This window comes from Eucyclogobius newberryi, unplaced genomic scaffold, assembly GCF_026437365.1.
Source record: "Eucyclogobius newberryi isolate DKJ021-1_F unplaced genomic scaffold, fEucNew1.0.hap1 SCAF_15, whole genome shotgun sequence".
NCBI lineage: Eukaryota > Metazoa > Chordata > Actinopteri > Gobiiformes > Gobiidae > Eucyclogobius > Eucyclogobius newberryi.
In genome coordinates, this window is record NW_027315779.1 from 16,566,721 (window position 1) to 16,584,329 (window position 17,609).

Below are 17,609 nucleotides of genomic sequence, written 5' to 3' on the forward strand. Positions count from 1 at the left end.
AATTGCGTCACGTCCCCAAAGAGAAATCAACATGATCCATGTGATATTTATTCATAAAGGATTAAAAGTGTTGCTCTGTTACTCAATAGAAGGATAAGTTTAAACATTCACCTTTCATCTCTCGTCATACAGACACTGTACACCGAGTGTTTGGTGATAGGATATTGTCCTACTGTAGGCCTAACTCGGCAAGGAAAACATTGTAATCTAGCCGAAATTCTGCACCAGTTTTTTTTAAAAAATGTTTTAGCCTTTAATTATGAATAGAGTTGGATTGAATATTGAATAATATAAAATAAAATGTAACATGTTGTTCTGTATTGAACTGAGCTGATTCATTTAGACAATTGTGCTGTAATTGAATGCAATATTTTAAAGTTACATTGGAATTTAAAGCTGTAAATCTGCATCTGAACTTGTTGCCTTCTCCAGCTGCTGCATTGGTGTGGTTGGCTCCCTCAGTGGGACAGAGATGGATCTGCAGGAACATAATGTCCACTCCTGCATCATCTCTGCTGTGAAGCAATAGACATCATATAAAACATGTAGACGGTCTGTTTGTTATGTAAAGTTCATTATATAAAATTTATTTGAATGACAATATCAATGCAAATATAGCACTACAGTGATTTCCAAGGTACACCGTATCTTACCATATCAATATAGTATGGCACTCATATAATGGCCAGTGTTTAGTAAACACACAAAACCAACAGCTTTTGTAAACTATACCAGAAATGATACCCAGATTTATATATCAGTCAGTGGGAATAAATCATATTAAGTTGATTATTCTGCATTTGGAATTATATTTGGGGCTATTTCATTGTAAGGAATCTCCGCATGCATTGCACTTGCCCATATCCCTCAACCTAACCTGTTTCAAAATTGACTCTTGAAGCTTGAAAAAACCCCAAAACAAACAACATTTAACAGGAGCAGGCGGAATAAAAAACAAACATGTTTTTAAAAAAAAGGCCAAAGCAGTGACTTTCATTACATTTACATAGGTCTCCTTTTCACATTGTGTAACTGTACAATTTGGTGCTAACTATATCAAAAACATCAACAACCAAAAGACATTCAAGTGCCTTAATATTATTACATCACTCAGTTCAATTTCACACAGCTCCTGAAATCAAAACAAATAATTGAGAATATAAGTACAGTATCAGTAATAAAGCAAAAATGGTAAACCTCTGTGTATCTGAATGAAACCAGTTCAAGGTATAGCAGCAACGTATCCGTAATGTTGTCAGGACTGGTGGTTGAAATTTGTACATAAATAAAAATCTGTACATGAAATTATAGAGGATATAGAAAAAAATGTTTAAATGAAATGTTACCATAGCTTAAAGGGAGTTTTGCATAAATTCAACTGATCAACTGTTGGAGTGAGCTTTTGAACTAGAGGGCTTATACTGCTTCCAGGTATGACTATTGGTAATGGATGATCTGACTGAGGCTGATAAAATTCTTCTAGAAAATAAAAATGTTTGTATAGTTTATGCTACATAATATGTGTTGACTTAAGTATGAAAATGGAAACAATTGCTACATTTTCAATACAATTTTACATTATCTATTTACAGCAGGGTTGATACTCTTCTATACCATGATTTGTGCAGATTGTTCCAGCATTGAATCGAAGTTGGCAATATTCTCACAGTCTTTTCAGTTGCACCAGTCAAGGCTATGGATGTCTTTGTGTTTTTCAGCACATGGGACAATCACAAATGTGCAACTGTGGTGAAGTATTTATATTGATGATTTTGACTGGACTGCCCCCGCTTAAGCCCTCTGTCACATTACCCTTGTTTGTGATATTGTTATAGCGAGTATTTGAAGAATGTCTATGTCAGACATGATCATCTCTACACACAATTTTACAATACTGTATGTCTATTGTTGACATGCAGAAATGACACAAAATATGACTCATTCAAGTCTTGGATATGTATGATAGGCTAGTTGACACATTGATATTTCCCCAGCATGGGGAGCATATTGCTATAACATTGCAAGAAATGTAGAGTAAATTAAATTAAGATTTTTTTGAGTACAGATATGCAAACAAATACAGTTAGGTAGCTTTTACTCTCCAGTGATGATTATTTGCACCTACAATGACAATTTATTGATATCAAGACATCTCATATGCATTCACAGGAAACACTTCAGGAACTTTCTTACCCACAGAGAAGTTTCTACACAGTTATAGGTAAATCTTAATTGGCAGTTGCCTTTTTTATTTATCTAAATGCTGGGAAAAAATACTTTTTGTCTCAAGAAGATAGGAAAAGATTTGGCACCAACTATCTAAAAACACCCTTTACTGGTAAGTCATGTACTTGAAGCAGTAATAGTGGTGCTTTGTGGCAAAAAATCATTGGCAATTAGAACACATTAAGAATAACAAGATATAGCAATTATAAATCGTTCATTCAGGTAAGAAATTAGTTTAGTCTGATTGTGACACTTTACGCTGCATTTACCAGTTTTCTCTAATCAAAGTAACAAATACCCTAACTACTGTTAAGTCGTCCTTAAGAGCAGTTCAAAACACCACAAGTATAGGCAAACTTTTGTAATGAATATCACCACAACCATTTAAATACATTTCCATTATAGAGCCACCCTACACTCTTTCTATTGTCTTGTTGATCCTTCAGTGCGCACTCAGATGGCCGTGTCCCACACCACAGCCTGCGGCCGCTGGCAGGGCGGTGTGCCAGTCTTGCGAGGTTCTGGTGTCCGCCTCCAGCTCGGGAGGATGGGCATGCTGTCCTGCTTACACAGGCTCTTGTCAGGACGCCTGTGGGCTTTGATCTCCTTGCACAGGCAGCGCTTGCGCTCTATCACTTCCAGCAGTTTGCCGTCTCTCTGGGTCTGTGCTGCTGATGCGGCGCTCCCGCTGATGCTGGGCTGACCCTGGGCCAGCTGAGCCAGCTGCTGGAATTGCACATGAAGGTGGTGCTGCTGCTGCAGCTGCTGCAGCTGCTGCTTTAACTGCTGCTGATGGAGCTGGAGCTGCTGCTGCTGCCGGGACACATTGGGGCTGTTACAGGAGGCTGAGGACAGGCCCTAGAGCCATAAAGAGAGAGAACATCAGAATAATGCACTACTTGTGTATTGTGTATGCTCCCTACTATCTGCATTATCTATAGGTATTTAAAGCCCCATAAGAGCCCCATTAATTCAAAACAGACAATATCTTCTGGGGCCATTAACAACTATGAATAGATTTTCAATATATATATCATTTTTGGATAGCAAGCTTTATTAGATTGAACAAATGAGTGCGAAATGGGGGATGAGAGAAGGGAGGACATGCAGTAAATTGTCAGAGTTGGGATTTGAACCCACAACATTGCAGCCGGCTGCACTTGAAGCCTAGCATATATATGCTGTGCCTGTGCATTACATGAATAGATCGTTCTATTGCAGATATGGTGTTGTACCCTTGATTGTATGTAGTGTTGAACTCAGCACTAGTTGATTTACTATGCAGTTGGTATAACCTTCCACCAAGTGGCAGTGCTGTTCTGCTTCTAGCTGATTAAGGGAGGGTCCATGAGAGTACAGACAGACTCTGCAGCATGGTCAAACTGCGTCAGCATTTGCTATGCAGCCAGAATCTGGGCAAATTGTGCTGTAGGAGACTGCAGCTATTCACCTCAAACAGTATATGTGAGGCCATGTCTTGCCAGCTCACACACATTAGCCTGCGTCATAAACCTTTACTACTCATACTTTTTTTTTGCCAGAACAGAGATTTTCTGCTTACTGGGCATAGCTACTGCTATAAATAGACATGCACAAGCACTGTCTCTGGCAGGAAAAAGTAATAATGAGAACAAAATGAATGTTCACTCCTAAATGTAGCCTGTCTGAAGTGAAGATGATCTGTGATTAGGGGTGGGTATTGAGCATTTACTGGATTCAGTGTGCCCCGTGTGGGCAGACTGCTCTGTCTCGGGACATCTCCTCCCACCTGTCTGACTCCAGCAGCAGAGGAGGACCGGCCCAGCCGCCCCACTTCTGGAACAAACAAACACTACATCATAACGAGAACTTAGCAAATATTCCACAGCTCTGAACTTGTCTCAGCTCATGCAAAGGTGGCCTTTGAATCAGAATCAGACGATGCTTCATCGTTATTGTTGGTGAACTGAAATTAGGAATGTGCACATGAAAAGGAATATATAAAAGACAAGTCAGAATGCTTGAGTGAGTCCATAGGAAAAAACATTGTCAATTCAAGGTAACAATTCATGGAATACATTTTGAAAATACTATAAATTTTCTGTCTGACAAGTTTAGTAGTCACAGGGCGAATGTTGTGCGTCAGCAGATTTACACTAACCTCATCTGTACTTTATCTCAATACATAACTAAATGTATATGATGTGATGTATTATTATGATGCTGGTTTGTCACTATCTAAAGAAAAGGTGGGTTTGAACTTGTATATGAAGTTCCTCTTTCAGTGACTTCTACTTTAGCACCACTGCAGTTCTGAAGCAAAGTGCTGTCTTTATTTGTAAAGAGAAGCCTTGAGGTATCGTTCCTTTGCGTGACAAAGAGACACAAGCTTCAAGGCTGGCTGCAGTAAAGAAGGCGCACAAGAGGGTTTTGTTGAAGCATAGAGTGTAGTGGATAAACCATTTTGGTCTGAAATGGAGTGTGCATCTTGGCAATAATGTCGGACATTAACACTTAATCACAAATTAGGTTCACATTTTGGTGGTCGGGGTAGTAAAATGAGAGTGATCCTACCTCCATTGCGACAGGAAGGAAAAGTCTGGCAGGGCAGAGGTAGACCTGCCCTAGGCAGTGCTCTGAACCCTGAATTACTGTCCACACCAGCCAGAGAATCACTGTGCCCCAGGGCCCTGCCACTGGTGCCACTGAAATGAACTGGAATGCCTGAGTGACCTCCTCTAGACCCCAACTCCTCTTTATCAATCCGCAACAAGGCATCAGCACTTCCATTCCAGGATCGACCCTCATCTTCTGTGGACAGAAAGGTACATTTTAACGTCAACAATATCATCAGCATGTCCGGCAAAAGCAAGTGCATCTTAATTAAATCTAACTCAATAATCACACAATATAAAGGTATATGGTCGGATCCGGAAAGAATCTTTTCACTTGGTTTACATGACTGTGCTGTGATTCAGTTAGACTTACTCTCTGTGTCTCTGCTTCCATGGCTGAAGGAAAGCTTCCTCTGCATGGGCCAGTAAGAGCCTTCATCCGTGCCTATGCTGGAGTGACTGTCCCAGGGCAGAAAACCAGCTTTGGAGTGAAGCGACCCTGATCCTCCGTTAGTTTTGGAGGGTGCATCGATTAGCCCAGTCAGGCTGGACGGCTGCTGCAGCAAGGGCGTCTGTGAGCCGGCTCTGAGACTCTCATAAGCTGGGGGCCTTCGGAATCCTCCAGAGGGGTACGTCCACAGCAGGGGACTGTCAGAGGAGGGGGGCTTGTAGGCTGGCAGCCCATGGGGCGTGTGTGATCGGAGGTGTGGGCGAGAGTGAGGCCGATGCGATGAGGACAGGGATGTGGAGCTGGTACTGCTCTTAGGCGTCTGGCTGGATGAAGAAGAGGTGTCTATGGGTAAAGAATGTGGCCCTCCATCTCGGTCTCGGTCTCGGTCTCGATCCCGATCCCGATCCCGGTCTCGGTCTCGGTCTCGATCCCGTTCTCGATCCCAGTCTCGGTCTCTGTCCCGATCCTTGTCCCTTTCTCGACCTTTGTCCCTCTCTCTCTCCCCTCGCTCCTTCTCCTTATCTTTGTCTCGATCTTTATCCTTCTCACCTTTCTCCTTCAAGAGGAAGCTTACAGACTTGCTTTCTTTTCCTGTACCTGTAGTTTGAGTCTGTACTGTGGCTTGGCTTATGGACTGCCCACTACTGCTTTTGTTTGGGGCAGGTGAATCACTTCTGTCGGGTTTACGGTAGTGGTGGTAGTGGGATGGCCGATGGTGCGGGTGGTGGTGGTGATGAGCAAAGGGTGATGTGGATTTGGATGAAGGCGGGAGAGGCGTGGAGTGACTTCTAGCTCTGAGTCCTGGGGCGGGGCCCAGCTGTGAATCCCGGTTGTGTTTTTCTGATGAACTCGATGACTCTTTTGAGCCGGAGTGGGAAACAGCAGTGTTGGAGGTGGATGAGGAGGTGCTGGCTTGCGTGGTGGTGCTAGACGTTTGCGTTTTGGCAGAAGAAGATTTGCTCTGCACACCACTGGAGGCAGCAGCTGGTTGGGGGAAGGCCAGCAGTGGGGGGCGATGCTGGAGGAGATTGGGGAAAGGCGCAGGGATTTTTGTGCTGGAATCAGATTCAGATTTACTCCCTGGAAGAAGGTAAGGAGTGGGTGCCCGTGGAGTGTGTGGGCTAGCGGATAAAACCTGGGGCACTGGGGTAGAAGATGCTGATGAGGGCAGGGGTGAGGAGTGAGACATTGACACATTTGCTTTTGGTTTGGAGTAAGATGGTGATGATGAGGCGGGGCGGGGCAGAGAGGAAGAACTGGAGGAGGTGGATGGTGTTGGATGGTAATGCTTGGAGGATTTGTGTTTTTCATGTTTTGGAGGGGGCTGTCTGTGACTCTCCCTGTCCTCCTGTTGGGGGTACTTCATTTCCTCGTATATGGCCTCGCTCTGGTCTGAGTCAGAGTCAGGGGTTGTGGCCACAGGTGTGACCGGGTGAGGGGTGGCTGTCTGGCTCTCTCTGCTGAAAACTTGTCCCACCATCTCTATATATACAGGCTCGTCATCACTGTCGTTCTGGACCTGGGAGTCAGCCCCCTGGAAAGGCAAGGAGGCAGGCACACGTGGGGGTACGGCATCAAAGGTAAGCTGGGTGCTCGGGCTCCTCTTGGGCTTCAGCGGGGGAACCTTTTTGGAGCAGATCTCACCAGAGTCAGACTTCTTCATAGCTGCAATTTCAAAAGAAAAAATATTTGATTTAGCTATTATTATCTAAAATAATGATTTGGGCTCTCGAGACATACAATAAGTAAAATGCAAATTAGGAATAACATAGCAATAGACATTCAAGCAAATCACATGATCACATGATCAACATCTCATTTGAATTAATATAATTCATTCAAAATCATTATCTCTTATCACTGCCAAGAGATCATAAACTCATGATAACTGCATCTAGTTGAGGCTGTAGGTTATGTTAAACTGAGCAACCTTTATGTGCATCTAATAAAAAGTTAAAGGCCAAGATATTAATAGCCTTTTCCAATAAAGATCTTTCGAGGCTCACAGGCAACTCTTCACTACACACTTTCTTTCCACTAAACGAGTGAGCACCATTGGTCCCGTAGTTACTTACAGTTCCTTCTCTCGTGCTTGGACTGGGAGTGTGTGGGTGGAGGGGGCGGTGCGGCTTCAGGGGCTCCTCTGCCATCTCTGCTGTCGGAGGACGAGGTGCTCAGGCGGGTGCTGGGGTGGCGTTTGGGTTTGACTGGGGGGCAGCGGGCACCGTGCTGCGACTGTGTGTCAGAGTAGTCGTCTTCGTTGTCAAGGCTGCTGTCGCTGGCCCCTACCGCGTGGCACGACTGGGATCGGGGAGCCATGACAGAGGCACATGAGTGAGGGGACAGGTCCTGGGAGGCTGGCATAGTCATGAAGCCCATCCGGAAGTGACGGCGAAATGATGCCAGGTCTCGAACTTTGCCAACAGTAGCGGACGGGTCATTCTGGGTGGAGCTGGAAAGAAAGTTTGAAAAAGTCTTTTAAAAACATGTATTTGTCCTTGGGGTATTACTTCGTCAATAATGGCTCAGTGTACAGAAACATAATAGTACATTTAAATTTAAATGTAAAACACACACACACATATATAAACCTTTGGCCCCGGGAACCCTATATATTATGCATATACACACACACACACACACACACACACAGAGGTGCCAGCGGAAGGCCCTGGAGGCTCCATCCTTTACATTCATATATCTCACAGACTCACACGGCTCTTCCTCAACATCTGCTTCATCTTAAACACTTTCAATTAGAAAATCAATTCCCCTGTCAAAACAAAGTGCTCTTAGCCGGTGCAGTGCACTAGTCTTTCTTTTCTCTAACCTCTGCACACATCTGCAGTCTCCTTTTATAAAGAATCTGTTACCATGGAAACAGTTATGATTTTCCTGAATCTAATACCTTGTCTTTTTATGTGTTTTAAATAATGGATTTTTATATGAACACAACAATAATATTTCAATCTGAAAAACATAAACCTTTCTGCAACACAAGAATAAAAATATACACATATACTGATATCAAGTACATTGGGCTGTTTATCAGTAAACGTGTTGCCATAAATAGTTGTAATGATTCTCCAATTCTATAAAAGTCATCCTAGATAACCCATAACCCTGGTGACCCTCACCATTTTATTGCTATAATTACTTAAGACAACACAGAATGACCTTTAAGCCATGGGGCTCTGGTAGCTAAACAAGTTTACCGTGTGGGATGTAAACTGGCTTAAATGTATCACTGCTAAATGTGTGAACTCGTGTCCCAAACCTGGAGAAAAGGGGACGGTTTCCTCAAGAAGGGAATCTGTCTGGAATCATTTTCATAGCAATATATAAACCCCTGCACTGTAAATTATGCAGTTTCCCCAGAAATAAATAAGTGCAGCTGTCATTGTTATATTTTACAGTGTAATTTAAAATATGTTTTGTTGGTTGAGACATTTATAAATTACTGCAGTACTTGGATGTGCACATCTGGAGAAGCACATCTGTGTGTGAGTTTGAGGCTGAGAGAAAATCATATCTATTAAACATCCATAAATACTGTCTTGTTATTGTGTGTATAAGTAATTTGTCATCGCACATAATGGTGACATATGACTACAGGTCACGCATGTTCTCTTTTAGATCAGTTGAGATGGCTGTAAGGCAGTGGAGTGTGAATAACAGACAATTGGAGCTTACAGACTGCACAAATCAGAGGCTACACAGAGTTTGATGGCGCTGCAGAAGACAGAGGACACTTATTGAGCCGCGCTGGTGTAGTAACAAAGCAGACCTGCATGTGCCCTTGGATGCCTGTGGAAATGTGCTTGTGACTCCTCAATCCTCAATCGATACAGATACTACAGAGCCAAATATAGTCCAGAATATAGCCTCAATATCTTCATGTGATGTGTGGTTTTTACTTCTCGCGCTACATTTTTAGTCACAGTATTACTGTAGTACTGCTAGTACCTTCATTTGTTTTCTTACTCAACAAAGACTCAAGTAAAAGTGCCGTTACAGATAATATATATATAATCGAAGTTTAAGTAGAACAATTATCTTATTGCTGTGTAAACAAGATCATATGACAAGCAACTTAACACAATTACATGTCATGTCAGAAGCCCATTATGATGAGTTCAAGAACAAGGCCGTTTACGTCACCCGGATCGGCGTAACCGGGGCCCCATCCTGGAGCCAGGCCTGGGATGGGTGCTCGATGGCAAGCATGGGATGAAATAAGATACTTTTTAACGAATACTGCTCAACTTTTGAAATGTAGAATGTATTTTATTGTTTTCTACCAATAAAGCCAGTAAATCAAGAGGTGTTTGTGCTGCTCAGATTGGCTCCTGATTGTCTGGTGACAGTTTGAGACTGACATTGGATCTGTCCTCATTCTGTAGGACCTCACTCACATCTTTGACACTTGACATGACATTTTAATTGATCGCCTAAAGGTGTAGGTTGTCACTGAAAATGGTCTCTTATTATCATCATTAGGGCTATTCTTTCTCTTTTTCTTACCGCAAACTAATTCAGACTGCTAAATTCATAGCAATTTATTTTAATTTTAACAAGGGAACACCACCAACCATCCACCACTCCATCCATCTGGACCATCCAGGGTTGCGCGGCGCTCATCATTAAACAAGACTGTTTGAAAATGAGTCTTCATGTAGTTCTGGGCCCACTGGAGCCCTTTCTGTTTGTGAGCATTGGTTAAAGGTGGTCGAATAGAAGGTTTATGCATAACTGCAAGCTTCTGGAGGATCCTACACCTTGATGTTCACAGGACTGTAGAGGCACCAGCAGCTTCAAATACCTGTTTTCTGCTTTGTAATGGCAATTTAACAGCTGCTCTCTTAATCTGATGTATATGTCTGGCAGAAACCTTCCTCATTGTGCCTTTATCTGCACAAATCCGTGAATGCTCTGAATCAGCTACAAATCAAAAAATAGTACAATGATCGTGCTTAAGTTTTCTTGAAATATACGTTTTCATACTTTGTCCAATGTATTCAACTATTTCACGCTTTTCGGCACTGGAGAGATACATTTCCCCCCATATTGCTTGAAAATGGTTGTCTGCTTAATAATGTGGAAAGTCCTTGAGTAGTTTTTCCTTTGATTGGACATACCGGGCAAACTAATTGGCACAGACGTCTGAGAATTATTTCACTGACCCAAAGAGCCCTGAGACACAATATCATCCATGAGTTTCACTGGCAAATAAACAAAAAGGACCTTTATGACACGCAAACACAATTTGCATAATGTATATAACACAAATAATCATTTTTTTCCTTTAGTTTTATATATATTTTAAAAATAACATTAATGAATTATTAATATTAATATTAATAATAATATAATAATAATAATAATAATAATAAATATAGCCGCAAGCGGCAATGATCGGCCCTCGCCACGCCGCCGCCACACCGCCGCCACGCCGCAAGAGGAGGGGGCGCTAACGCGCCCCAATTGTCCTTTTATTACGCCTACTGCTGAATCTGTGACGCTGTCACATCTTCTCCCCTTTGTTTTACCATCAAAAAGCTATTTTATTTTGAATTCTTGGCAAAATGTGCGGCTTTGCCGCACAGACACCGTGACTCTTTGAATGAAAATGTGGATAACTTTTGATGGTCCTGAAGATGAGTCTCACCAAATTTCAGGTTAATATGTCTAACGCCCTGGGAGGAGTTTGTGAAAGTCTAAAGTGTAAACATGTTCTGGCGATTTCCCCATTGGAATAACATGAAAGGTTTCGGTCATCGTTACGGCAACGCCATAACAATTATGACATGGGTCTCATTGACTTTTTTGATGGGGATGCCAAAATTGAGTTGTGTGTCAAATTTCATATAATTTCGCAAAACTAAACATTTAACCTCCATGTAAAATCTGTAGGGGGCGCTGTGGCGCCAAATGAATTTATTTCACTTCAAGTAGGTTTAGGGCAAAGAGTTTAACAACTGATTCTAATTTGACACAATTCGGACTTTATCTGCGCAAACGGCAGAAATTTTAAATATGGGAGATTTCTGAAACTCTAGCTACAGTTTGCGGCTTCGCCGCACAGAGACCGTGACAGGTATCAATGTAATTTGGATAACTTTTGATGTCCCACTCCTCAGTAGCATTTTCACCAAATTTCAGCTTTTTAGGGCCAACGCCCTGGGAGGAGTTCGTAAAAGTACGACGTTTGGAAAAACTCCGAAGTCATGTTTAGCCATTTTTGAAGCAATATGGCCGACATTTGGTTGGGCGGACGGCGTTGCCGTAGTAATATTTTTTACTTCTCTTGTCACCATCTACCTCGGCGCCAAATTTCATGATTCTACGATCAGATTTTTTTTGGGTCATTTCCCATCTCTCAATGCATTTTTGGTACATTTGGGGGCGCTGACGCGCCAATTTTTTTGTTTTAGAAAAGGGAAATAGCCAGAATGTAGAGAGGCACGATTTTTAGAGGTGTGAACATTTTTGTGACTTTTCGTCAATGTTCACTGGGTGAAAAATAGGGGGGTTGGTCCCGAGAAGAAGAAAGAAGAAGAAAGAATAATATTCCGATGCAAAAACAATGTTTCCCATTTTTCAAATATCATAAACTATACATTTTCGGAAAGCGCTCGCGCTTTCCTACCTCATGGTGTGGGTCCCTGGTCACTGATGGGTACTTTCGTTAATTTTGAGTGGGCTCCGCCCACTTTGTGTTTTTGGCCCTCTATACAGTAATAATGTTCAATTTTTGCATTACATGCTTATATGCACGGAACATGCAAGAGATGGGGAACGTATTCGTGAGCTACTTAGCGCAAATGAGTGCTTTATATGGGGATGACGACCGCTCCGCTTCGCGGTCGTCATCTCAATGTAAAGTGCTCGTTTAGTGCGCACTTTTGCAGGGGCTTCGCCCGTTTACAACGGTAATGTTCCATTTTCCTACTACTAATTAGTATGCACGGGGCGTGCGTGAGTGAAGGAGTGCGTTAGTGAGTGTTTGGAAGTGGGCGAGCGCTTCGCGCTCGATTTCGTGCGCACTACGTGCGCACTTTCGCAGCCGTGCTTCGCACGGCCTTACGAGATTAATAGGCCTCTCGCCAGCTTGTGGCGCTCAGGCCTAATAAATAATAATAAGCATTTTCTTCACCAAGATACACCAAACTGGCTTCACCTCTAATGTGGGCCACTTTAAAGGTCAGTTTGAACAAAGTGTCTAGACGTCATTGAGAATAAATAGTGTTAATAGGATTTGAAAGGCACTTTGCACATTTTTTTCAAAAGTTAATCTAATATTAATATGGGAGCGCATCCTCACAGGAAATAAATATTGTTTGGTTCTAATTATTCTCCCCATTTAAAATGGCTGTACAACTACAAATCAAGTTAGAAATCTGGGGGTAATAATAATAATAATAATAATAATACCAGCCACATCAAATCAATAACATCAGCAGCTTTTTACCAGCTAAAAAACAGACTCACTGGCCTCTCCAAACGAGTTGTAAAACAGCTGCAGTACATCCAGAACGCTGCTGCTCGGGTCCTGACTAGAACCAGGAAGTACCATCACATTAGTCCTGTTCTCAGGTCTCTGCACTGGCTCCCTGTGGCTCAGAGAATAGACTTTAAAGCAGCTCTGCTTGTGTACAAGTCTCTCCATGGCCTAGCACCAAAGTACATCTCAGACATGTTAGTGCCATATGAACCATCTCGGACTCTGAGGACCTCAGGGACCGGCCTCCTGCTGGTGCCAGAGTCAGGACTAAACATGGGGAATCTGTGTTTCAGTTTTATGCAGCTAAAATCTGGAACAGTCCTGAAGATGTGAGACAGGCTTCTACTCTGACAATGTTCAAATCTATGTTGATTTATTTTGATTAGCTGTGCATATAACTGAAAGGATTTTATTTGCACTCTTCCCTTTTATGTCTTTATTTGTTTTGTGATTTTATTGCAATTGTTTTCTTGTTGTGTGAAGCACTTTGAATTGCCTTGTGTATGAATTGTGCTCTACAAAAAACGTGGCTTGTCTTTAGTTGAAGAAATACAATAATAAGCACTCGAGGCTAGTTCTGCTCTACTTGGTATCGTCCAATGGTCAGTAACATACTGTAGATCGGTTTGTGTTATCTTATCTTTATAAAAGTTATTTTTCTCTGTAGAACCCTAAGTTTTCAAACCAATAGGTCTTATTTTTTTTCTTCACTTACTTATTTATTTACCATCCATAGAATCCCATTTCTCACCTTTGTTTACTTTAGAGCGCAATTGTTCCACGCACAATTAGGAGATGGCACGAGATCATAACAACTTCATAATATGTATTTTATTGTCTACAATGTATTAAGTTACTATCATTGTCAAAGCAATGGCTAACTTCACCTATTAACATTACCATCTAATGAAGTCTACATTTGTTATAATACATATCATTGTCTGGTTGTTTACAAATAATTTTACATATTTAATTTTATCTAAAAATGTTGCTTATTCATTTTTTCGTACACGATCTTTTTGGTACCCCTGTAAGTCCCACTTCCCTGTCTTACACTTTCACTGGTTTGATCCCTGATGTGGGACTCGGGTGACAAACATGAGAGAGACCCAATTACCGCCATGACTCAGCGAAGCCGCCTGGTTGTTCGGCAAGAGCTCCTCTGCAGCGAAAACAGCCCCAAACGAAACAGTGGTGAGTTAGTGATGACCCACATATGAAAAGTATGTCTGGTTATGCTTCCAAACATTACAAGTGCTCAGTATGCTGTAAGATGCTGTTGAAACATAAAGCAGACTGAAATGGCATTTTTGTGGTAGTTAAGGTGGTACTTCAGAAGAGACAATATATATTTAGGGTATTTTTTATTTTCTGAGTTTATGTAAAATTATGTTTTAGATGACAATTAGAAATCAACCAACATTAGAAATCATAGCAACCAATGGTGGATAAGCTCTGCTAATATTTTAGGCTGATATGTATGGTCATTTTGACAATTTTCCCCAAACTCTATCATTTAGAAATTGCATTAAATTTATTCATAGCCTTATTTCACTACAAACCCATAAAAGGTCTATGTGGACACATTTTGTGCTGTTCCCCCTGTGCATTAAAGTGTTCGAATAAAGCAGTCTCTCATGACAATAGATCCTGATAATCATGGGGATATATATTATATATATATTTTTCATATTTGATTATATTATCTTATATTTGTTATACAGTATTTGATTCTTTCTGTGTTTTTTGACATTAAGCCTGACCTTAAAACTGAGGAAGTTAAGTTGAACAAAAGGCTTCAATATAAATTTAAGCCATTATTTGACTTCAAAAGCGTTTGGAATTAATGTTTGTAACTTAAATCCCAGCAGCATCACAATGTCTTCACCTCTTCCTGCTCCCGTCCTGGTCCCTCTGCCTCCAGTCCAGTCGGCTCTTACGATACAGCAGGTTCATGTCGCTGCTGGAGCGCTCCTCGCCGCAGCCAATCACAGCGCAGTGTAGCCGCTTGCTACGCCTCTCTATGTCCCGCAGGAAATGCTCGACTGCCACATCCTGGGCGGAGCCAGAGCTCATGGTACAGAAGAGGAGAAGGAGGTGTCTCAAGGGGAGTCGCCCACAACTCACCTAAATGAGAAGAAACAGATCATGAATGATTAAAATTCATTCCAGTGGAGTAGCTGTTGAGAGTACTGATTAGCTTGTGAAGTAGCACATGAAACTGATCAAAACAGAGAAAACATACTATCGCAGTAACTTTTTTAACTTTATCTTCTGCTTCTCTACCTTCGAGGACAGGTGGGAATTAGTTTGAGCTACAATCTGGTACAATGCATGTCTCTGTATATTGTGCAATCTTTCTGTCTCAAATACATACAACTAACTAACCAATTTTTTATTTTATCATTATTATTCGTTGTTTCAATTATGTGTTATTTACGTTAACATAAATTATCATCACAATCAAAAAGAAGCAGAGAAAAAATAAAAACATCTTATCAATATCTGCCCCTTTCTTGAAATTTCATACAGCAACAAAAAAAACAAAGCTGGTTCTGAACACATTTTGTTTACACAACTGGTTTTACATTTTACATACACTTTTTTACATTTACGACATGCCACACTTCAATGGTTGAGTAGTTTTTTTCCCTTCCTTTTTTTAAATTTATTTAATTCATATGCTTTGATTATCATTGCTTTAAATGTTTTTTAAAGCTATAGAAATTAGTTGATGTTTTTGAATTATAATCCAGAGAGTTCCAGAGTTTTATTCCAGCCACAGATTTTCCCATTTGTTTCTGTGTGGTTCGGGCAAAGGGCAGAGAAGTGGAGCTTCCGCCTGCTGTCTTGATGATCGGATCAAGAAGAGAACAAAGTTTGTATCGCTAATGGCAACAGCAACTTTCTCACTTTGTACATCTTCGTAAGATCTTGTAATTTCCATTATTTTGAGCTTATGAACAATTGCTCAGTATGCTCTCTTTAATGGACTTGATGAATAATTCTTACTACTTTTTTGGTAATGTAATCAGAGGTTTAATTGTGCTATTGTATGTGTTTGCACAAACTTCCAGGCAATAAATGAAATAAGGCAAGATCAATATACAGTATAGATACCTCATTTTGGTTGACAAAATGCTTAACTTGATGTAACTTTTGCATATTTTCCTTCATATATTGTTTACATGAGATTTCCGGTTTAGTTTCTAGTCCAGTGTCACTCCCAAAAATTGTATTCCCAATACTCATTCAATATTCATTCCATTGATGGACAACTGGATGTTTATATTTTAGTTTGTAAAAAGCATACATTTAGTCTAGTTTACATTTAAGGACAATTTGTTATATCAGACCAAAATTTTATTTTTACCATTTCCTTTTCCATTGTCTTTGTAAAGTTGTTTATGTTGTCACCTGTCAGAAGTAAATTTGTATCATCAGCAAATAGCCCAATCTGCAATATTTGTGATACTGCACATAAATCACTCTCATTTAACAAATTATTTTTTTCTATAAATGAATCTAGTCAATAAACAAAGAGTATTTTTTATTTAATGTTGGTCTTCCTCTGGCTCCAGTCACATTGTTCCTTTCACCTAAGTGTTCTAAGATACAAAAGTGACTTTTCTGCTGGTGGGTCCTTTGTATGGCATTGGTATGGCCAAGTTACAGGTCAGATTAAGGAATAAAAACACCTATACTTAATGCAAGATATAAGAATAATGTCATACTGTGGAACATTCCAGCCAAAGCGATGACTTCTTTTTGTAGACGTGTAGCTGGCGAATCCCCAACCAGAAAAGTTATAGTGCAGCATTAATAATTCTGGATGTGATGTAATACTGCATGTTTGTAATTAAAAATAAAAAAGCTATTCGCCAATTCAACTGAAAAAATAAAATAAAAGTCACGTTTACAGTATAAAAAGGTGGAAGTAAATGGAAGCCTTGTGAAAGAGTTTAAGAAAAGCACAACAACAACATGTAAAAAAGTTGCCAATAGAGCTTGGGTTTGGGATGAAACACTTTACATTACAGGTCAGATCGAACATCAAAAATTCAATGTTACAGCTGTGGCAAAAGAGGCATGAAGATACATTAACAAAAGTAAACATACAAATACATAGTATTGTATACATACTGTCAGGTTACTTTTGAATGAATGCTAAATTTTGTATTTACCATATTAAAATCTCAGCTGGTATAACATTGCGCTAACTGTGTGACGACACATTCCTAAACACTGCACAACAATAATGCAAAATGTGTATTATGAAGTATTGGGTTAATATTGGACAAACCAGACCACAGCACCACCGACAGCCCTGACACATGTGTAAGAAAGTTACCCTTTGCTTACACTCAAACCTGCAGAGTATCCCATGCAAACCATTATGACTTTCATTATCTCGTTATGAATATTTGAGTAAGCATGATAACTCAACTGTAGTGCATGTTTGGCTGCAGGCCCTGGGATGGCCTAGCAGCAGCAGACAGTAATGTAGTCTGTCATATGTGGTGCCTGCACGCTCACCCCACGAGGAGCTAGGCCTACTGCTGTTGTGGGGCAGAAAACTCACGGTCCAACTCCAGAGAATATGGACAATGCAAGTGGCTCAGAAAAGCACAGATGTCAGCTGATTTAATTCAAGTGTTTTTCCATCATAAACATCAGGACATCTAGAATTTCAGCATCAGTGTTTCAGGGATATACTCAGGGCAGTGGAGTACATTTACACTGGGACAAGAAAGCCTGTGTTTACAACTTTGGATCAATAATAAACATTATTGGGCTGCTATATGTGAAATACGACCCACAATGTAAAGTTCAC

The 17,609-nt window shown here is 40.8% G+C and overlaps 1 protein-coding gene across 1 annotated transcript in view; it reads right to left on the minus strand.

Annotated features, from left to right (window-relative positions):
* Nucleotides 1–557: 557 nt before the first annotated feature.
* Nucleotides 558–17,609, minus strand: part of LOC140360892 (neuronal tyrosine-phosphorylated phosphoinositide-3-kinase adapter 1) — a 38,065-nt gene continuing 21,013 nt past the window's right edge. Inside the window, exons 3-8 of the mRNA XM_072446349.1 lie at nucleotides 14,664–14,902; nucleotides 7,347–7,723; nucleotides 5,194–6,936; nucleotides 4,780–5,016; nucleotides 3,938–4,041; nucleotides 558–3,084 (exon numbers count right to left, since the gene is read on the minus strand). Of these exons, the coding sequence (XP_072302450.1) occupies nucleotides 2,680–3,084; nucleotides 3,938–4,041; nucleotides 4,780–5,016; nucleotides 5,194–6,936; nucleotides 7,347–7,723; nucleotides 14,664–14,851 (3,054 nt within the window). The 5' untranslated portion in view covers nucleotides 14,852–14,902 and the 3' untranslated portion in view covers nucleotides 558–2,679. The remainder of the gene's footprint in view (nucleotides 3,085–3,937; nucleotides 4,042–4,779; nucleotides 5,017–5,193; nucleotides 6,937–7,346; nucleotides 7,724–14,663; nucleotides 14,903–17,609) is intronic.